Source organism: Lipotes vexillifer, unplaced genomic scaffold (genome assembly GCF_000442215.2).
Source record: "Lipotes vexillifer unplaced genomic scaffold, Lipotes_vexillifer_v1.1 scaffold1115, whole genome shotgun sequence".
NCBI lineage: Eukaryota > Metazoa > Chordata > Mammalia > Artiodactyla > Lipotidae > Lipotes > Lipotes vexillifer.
Window position 1 is genome coordinate 25,247 of NW_006792080.1, and position 7,241 is coordinate 32,487.

Below are 7,241 nucleotides of genomic sequence, written 5' to 3' on the forward strand. Positions count from 1 at the left end.
CCATCCCCACCCAGCGAGGACACCTGCCAGAGGGAGTCTCAGGACTTATCCAACAGCCACTGTTTCCACCCACGCTCTGCGCAATCCAGCCTTCGCGCCTTGTGACTCACGCAGTACCATTCAGATATACCTACCTGCACCCTCACTGTGTGCATTTAAAAACCGCTATTTACAGATGATGTGTGCAAATGACCAACTTCTCAGATACGCTCACTTTGAAAATTCCAATTTTTACTCTTTAGAAAGAAAACTTTTTAATTCAGCATTCAATCCAGGCACACTCAGTGTCTGCAATAAACACTCTATGTATATTCATTCCGCTCCATCCAACAGACAGCTCTTGCCCGGTCACTCTGGGCTAGCCAACCATGTCTCACATACAGATGGACCTGGGGTGACCTCATACATCACTCCAGAATGAAAATGCAGTTGGTCCCACACCTCACCCAGAGTGAAACTGGATTGACCACAGACCTCACATCAGGTGGAACTGGGCTTATCCCACATATCACCTGAAGGTGGAGCTGGAGCTGATGCAACACCTCTCCCCAGGGTAGAACTGGGGTTCATCCCACACCTCAAGTCAAGGTGGAACTGCAGTTGATTCCACACCTCACCTCAGGGAGGACTGAGGTTTAACTCATCTCACCCCACGTAGAACTCTGGTTGATCTCACATCTCGCCTCAGGTGGAACCGGGGTTGATTTCACACCTCAACTCCAGATGGTGCTGGGGTTGATGCAAAACCTCACCTCCAGGTGAGCTGGAGTTAATCCCACACCGCACCACATGGCAGAGCTGCGGCGGATCCATCTCGCCTCAGGGTGGAATGTGGGTTGATTCAACACCTCACTCAGTGGGGAGCTAGGGTTGACTGCACATCTCATATCAGTGTGGAACTTGGGGTTGGTTCCACACGTCAAATTGGGTGCAGCTGGGGTTGATCCTACATCTCCTATCAGGGGAGAAATGGGGTGGATCCCATATCTCACCTCACAGAGAGAGGGGACTGATCCCACACCTCACCTCAAGGTGGAAACGGAGTTGATCCCACATCTCACCTCAGGGTTGACGTGGGGTTAATCCCACACCTCTGTCCAGGGTGGAGCTCGTGTGGATCCCACACCTCAACTCAGGTTCAACCTGGGCTGTTTCCACACCTCACCACGGTGAAAAGCTGTGGCCGATTCCACACCTCCTCCAGTTAGGGTGCAACAGTGTTCGACCCAACACCTCACCTCAGGATGGAGCTGCAGGTGGTCCCCCAACTCACCCTAGTTGATTCCACGCCTTACCTCAGGCAGAACAGGGTTTAATCTCACATTTATACTCATCTCACGTAGAACTCGGGTCATTCTCACACCTCAGCTCCGTGGGGACTAGGGTTGATCCCACATCTCACCCCAGGTTGGAGCTAAGGTTTATCCCACATTTATACTCATCTCACGTAGAACTCGGGTCATTCTCACACCTCAGCTCCGTGGGGACTAGGGTTGATCCCACATCTCACCCCAGGTTGGAGCTAAGGTTTATCCCACATTTCACAACAGGGTAGAGACAGGGTTGATGCCAAATCTCACCTCAAGGTGGAACTGGGGTTGGTCTCACATCTCATCTCAGGTAGTTCTGGGTTTTATCCCACACCTCACCTCAGGGCGGAACTGGGTTGGATCCTACACCTCATCTCAGGATGGAGCTGGGGTTTATTCCAACCCTCACCTTAGGAAGGAACTGTCTGTCTCAGCAGCTAATTGAATTGACATGCAAAATGGGCTCCTCTCTCACATCATGATATGAGATGTGCAGTCGTGATATGAGACGAATGAGGGGAGACTGACATTTTGCTAGAGCGTCTGCCTCCTGAAACAGGCCTCGAGGTACCAGAGTGACATAGCTTTTATTTCGCGTGAGACTGAAGGGACAGCGTGGGAGCGGGGGGCATGGTGCCAGCGCTGGCGTGTCCTGGGGCGTCAGCCCTGCCGCCTGTGCTTCTCCTTAGGCAGCAGGTGGCCCGTGGGCTACGTGAAGAACAGCCGTTCCACCTTGTCCTTGTCCGCCAGCTCGTGCCTGGGCGCCTCCTTGCTCTGCAGGGCAGGCGGCCGCGAGCGGCACACCAGCCTCCTGCCCCTCTGTGGAGACAGGCACGCCGTGAGCCTGCGCCCTGACCGCAGAGCCCCAGCGCCGAGGTCTGGACACCTGGCCCGAGCGCGCCAGGAGCCCAGGGCCCATGCCAGCCTCTCTGGTCACTTGTGGCCACTCGTGGTCAGTGGGCGGGCCGGGGCCACTGTGAGCGCTGCGGGGGAGGAAGTCTAACCAGCCTGGACCGGGCCCGCCCCCTGGGATGAGCCGGGCGTGGGGAGAGAAGGGGGGAAACCTGGAAGCTCAGGGGAAACGCCAGGCTGAAGGGCCCGTCCCTCCTGCCGCGAGGATTACGGGAGACCCCACAGTGTCCTCATTTGTCCTTGGGGCCGTGCTGAGGCTCAGGCCTGCTTTAGGGACCACGCATCCCGACGCCAGGGCCCCCCCGCCCACCTTCCTTTTGACCTCGGCCTGGGCCCGGGCCTGGGCCCGCTGCACGCGTTCCTCCTGCAGCTGCTTTTGCAGCTGTAGCTTCTCTTCCCGGAGTCTGGGGGGCAGGAGGGGAGGGGCTCATGACCAGAGGCCCAGGGCAGGCCACCGAGTCACCAGCTCCCTCCCACGCGGCCCCCAGGCCACAGCCCTCCATCTTCTGAGAAAACCGTCCACTCCTCCCCACCTCCCTGCCAGGGGGCAGGGCCTGGCTTCTGACGCTCGCTCCTTGTGGGTCGCGGCCCTGGGCTCATCCCCCCGGGGGACCCGACTTCCTAGCTCATCATCCCTGGTCACCGATCCACTCCCCCACTGCCACCCTCGAAGGCCCAGGCCCCAGCAAGCTCTAGAGTCCCGTGTCATCCTCTGTACTTGTGGCCGTCAAACCTTTGTCCAGTGCCCGCTCCAGCAGGGCCCAGGGACACACAGGAAGAGCCCTTGTGCACGCGGCAGAGACATGGCTGCTTGCAGGTGACCGTGTCTCGGGGCTCTGCTAGGACCGAATGAACCAGGTGGCCAGGGACTGGCCTGCACCCCACTGGGCCTGTGGGGAGCTCCACGGGCCTCCCTTCAGAGCCGGGCGTCCCCTGCCGACCTAGGCTCCCCTCAGCTGCTCCCGAGCGGGCGCCGTCCCCCTCCACCGCCCCCACCCCGGGCTCTGGCAGTGCAGCTCCTCTCCCCTCCAGTCCAGCCAGCAGAGTGCCTGCCACCGTCCCTTGTCCCCGGAGGCGAGGCCGGCTGGCCGCACCCTCACTTTGGCTCCCAGGCCCCCTGACGCCACCACACGCCCCACTCCCAAACACGGACTTTCTCCATCGGGCGGAGTGTGCCGCCCCGTCTGGACCCCCAGACGCCCCCAGATCCCAGCTCCCCTCCCTCAGCATGCCGCACCAGGTCCTGCCGCTGGCTCAGGAGCTCCGCGGGCAGGGCCGCATCCGACCTCTGTCCTCAGTGCCAGCCCAGAGCCGGGGCAGGGGTGTGAGGGGCCCTCGCCCCCCGGGTCCTCCCGCTGAGAGGCAGCTGCACGAACGGTGGGACCTCACCTCAAACGGCGCTCCTTCTCTTTGGCTTTCTCGGCCTGCTCGACCCTCACCGGGGGCACCCGCTCCAGGTTCTCGAGCAGCTCGTTCAGCTGGTGCTCGACGGCGGCCAGCATCTTCACGGTGCCCAGGCTGGACTCCTGCTGGCTGCCGACACAGTGCCGGTACACGTCCAGCACCTTGCGGTTCAGGCTCTCCAGCAGCTTGTCCTACGAGGCGGGAGGCCCCCCTCCAGTGTGGCCACGCGGGCCTGGGCTGGCCCCATGCCACAGCCTGCCAGACCTCTCACTGTGGCTTGTTTGACCTCCCAGGGCCCTGCCCGGCAGGCAGTGGGGCTCGGGAAGTTGGGGGGGGGGGCCACAACTGGACGCCTGGACTTCTCTTGGCCAGAATGCCTGACCCCTTGGCCCTCTCGTGGTCAGCCAGATCCTGAGTCCCGTCACTTACTGGGGCTCATGTCTGGGCCTCGGGGTGCCCACTGAGGCCCAGTCCCCTATTCCAGGAGCCCACCTTGTTCTGCCCCCGCGCTGACCTAAGCTCCCCCCAGGAACACATTCTGTGACCTGCTTTCTTTGTAGCCCTGGGCAGGTGGACTCCCCTCTCTCAGCCTGTCCTGGCATTCAGGAAACTCAACAACCGCTGTCCCACGGGGTGGTTACAAGAGGAACAGCAGGCACAGGCCAGGCACAGGGTACAGCCAGCGCCCACTAGTCTGCAGGAGGCGCGGACGCCTGGCCTGCACTCAGGGAGTCCCATGTACCTGGCCTGGTGCCTGGCGCACAGTAGGCATTCAACAGGAATTTGAATGAACTAGGGAGCCAGGTGCACACCCTGGGCCCCGGGCACGCTGTCAGGAGGGGTGTGCCCGGTCCCAGGACACATCCCTGGCCTCTGTGCCCTCAGAATTCTCTCCCCTCCCAGCCTGGCTGGGGACGTGCCTGCCCTCCTCCTGGCAGGATCACTTCCAGACACACTGTGTGTGTTTAAGAAGCTGATGTAGTCACTGAAGGAAGCAAGGGATAGAGGAGGTGTGTCGGGGAGCTGCCTGTCCACGGGGCGTGAATACATGGCTGGTTCCGGTTTGAGGCCAACGGCCTTGTCCAGTGGTGCCCCTGGGTCAGGCCCAGAGCCCGGATGCTGGCAAGGGGCCATGGCAGCCCCAGAGCACCGCGTCCCCGGGGCTTCGCTCTCCCACCGTCCAAGCTCTGGGCACTGGGCCCCATCCCAGCAGGTGCCCATGAATGTCCCCACCCTCCCACCCTGTGGCCACATGCCCTCTGCCCACCACAGCCCACAGGCAGCCATCTGTCCATCCAGAGGCCCTACCTCCTGATCACCCTTGTACTCGCCAAAATGGAAGATGCGAGCTTTGAGCTCCAGCTCCGCGGCTGTCTCCTCCTCCTTGGCGACGGACATCATCAGCGTGTTGATCCACTGCTTCAGCTGGCTGACCTCCCGGTCCCTGGATGGGGGACCAGCACCTCTCTGAGCCTGCTGGCCTCTGCCGCATGCTGAGGGCTGGGTGAGGCCCAGGGTCAGAGGCGCTGGAGAGATGCAGGAGGAAAATGTAAGATCTTTAACAATCCACACTAAAAAAAACAAAAACAAAAACAAAAACCAGCCTTATTGAGGTATATAATTCACCATAAAATTCTTTTCAAGTGTACAATTCAGTTGTTTTCAGTAGAGTTGCAAAGGTGTACAACCATCACCATAATCTAATTTTAGAACATTTTCACCACCTGGGGAGAAACCCAGGCAGTCACTCCCACTCTTCCGTCTCCCCTACTTTGCCTCCTGGATATCTCGTTAACATGGAGCCACACGACATTTGTCCCTTTGTGTCTGGCTCTTTGATTCAGAATAATGTTTTCAGGTCTGTCCGTGCTGTAGCGCCTATCAGAGCTTCCCTCCTTCCTGTGACCGCTGGGGCCCATTTATGACTCTGCAGCAGTGCGCTGCGTGCAGAGGCCACACGTTGCTGACGGATTCTTCGCCACTGGACATCTGGGTACATCCCACCTTTAGGCTCTTGGGAATAATGCTGCTATGGGCATTGACAGGACAGGGCTTTGTGACGACATGTTTTCAATTCTCTTAGGAACAGGAGAGCAACAATCAACTTTTACATGAAATAATATATTGAAAAGTTGTTTAAATCTTTCACGATCATGGCAGACACTGACCATTGTATGCTGGGGTTTCTGGAGCAGGAATCCTGGCTCTTAGGGTGGTCGTGGGGCCATCCTGCATGGGCGGCTGCATGCAAGTCCTGGCCAGAGGAAGCAGGACATCGGCCACTCAGCCAGCAGTGCCGGGAGGCCTAGAGGTGTCCCTTACCCCTACGGTGATTTTGTGGCTCTGCCCATTGGCTGATGGAACCTACTGACATTTTCTCATTTATAGGCCAAGTGCCATGGGCTGCTGCTCCTTTGCCCACTGGGGGCCACCGGTCTGTCACACACACCGTCACAGGGTTACGGGCCTCAGCGTCCCAGTGGCCTCCCGGGCTGCAGCCCCATGGCTGTGGGGCTGAGGCCAGAAGCCTGACCATGAGGGATCCTGACCTGGTCTGGCCAGCTCTCCTGGGCTCTCAGAGGCGGATGGCCTGAGAGGCCACATGCAGCTGACACATACCCTCCCCCCGGGCCCTTGTGGGGTGCACGCAGGTTGCCCGGGACAATAACAGAGGCCGGACCCCCCTCCGACCCTGAGTGCCCACCAAAAGGGCGGGTGCGCTTGGGGTCAGGGATGCATCTCCTAAGGGTGCAAGGCTGCGCTCGGTTCTAGCCTGTTGTGTAAAGCTTTCCTCTACGTCCAGTGCCTGGACCCACGAGTGACCCTACAGCCGGCACCTCTGCTACGTCGACCAGGTTGGGGACCGGGGGGTAATTTTATTGTTCTATTTCTTCTCCAGGTAATTGAGATAAAAAGGTACCTTTTCCCCACTAGTTCCCTTTAAATGTCAAGCTGTTGGGTCACAGGCTTTCCTCTTGCACCAGATCCCACTGGTAAAGGAGAAAAGTCTCAGGAAATGCAGCGCATGAGGGACACACTGCTCAGTGTCGGTCCTTTCAGACCAGCGTGCACATCACCGGCACATCTGTCAGAGCCGCAGGGTCCAGGCCCCATCCAGGACCTGCCCAACTAGAGACTTCACTTACCAAGATCCCCGGGAACCCTCCTACACTGTGGGAGGGAATGCAAGCTGCTGCAGCCACTGTGGAGAGCAGTAAGGAAGATCCTCAGAAAGCTAAAAATAGAGCAACCATGTGATCCAGCAATCCCACTCCTGGGCATATATCCAGACAAAAGTCTAATCCAAAGAGATACATGCATCCCCATGTTCAGAGCAGCACTGTTCACAACAGCCAAGACATGGAAACAACCTAAGTGTCCATGGACAGACAAATGGATAAAGATGTGTTGCATATATACAACAGAATACTACTCAGCCATAAAAAAGAATGTAATAGGACTTCCCTGGTGGTCCAGTGGTTAAGACTGCGTGCTTCCAATGCAGGGGGCACGGGTTCGACCCCTGGTTGGGGAACTAAGATCCCACGTGCCACAGGGTGCGGCCAGAAAGTAAAAAAAAAAAAAAAAAAAAAAAAAAAAAAAAAATGCCATTTT

The 7,241-nt window shown here is 58.4% G+C and overlaps 1 protein-coding gene across 1 annotated transcript in view; it reads right to left on the minus strand.

Moving 5' to 3' along the window:
* Positions 1-2,018: 2,018 nt before the first annotated feature.
* CFAP100 (cilia and flagella associated protein 100) overlaps positions 2,019-7,241 on the minus strand; it is a 26,874-nt gene continuing 21,651 nt past the window's right edge. The window contains exons 14-17 of the mRNA XM_007465289.1: positions 4,935-5,070; positions 3,612-3,817; positions 2,533-2,626; positions 2,019-2,129 (exon numbers count right to left, since the gene is read on the minus strand). Coding sequence (XP_007465351.1) covers positions 2,019-2,129; positions 2,533-2,626; positions 3,612-3,817; positions 4,935-5,070 — 547 coding nt within the window. The remainder of the gene's footprint in view (positions 2,130-2,532; positions 2,627-3,611; positions 3,818-4,934; positions 5,071-7,241) is intronic.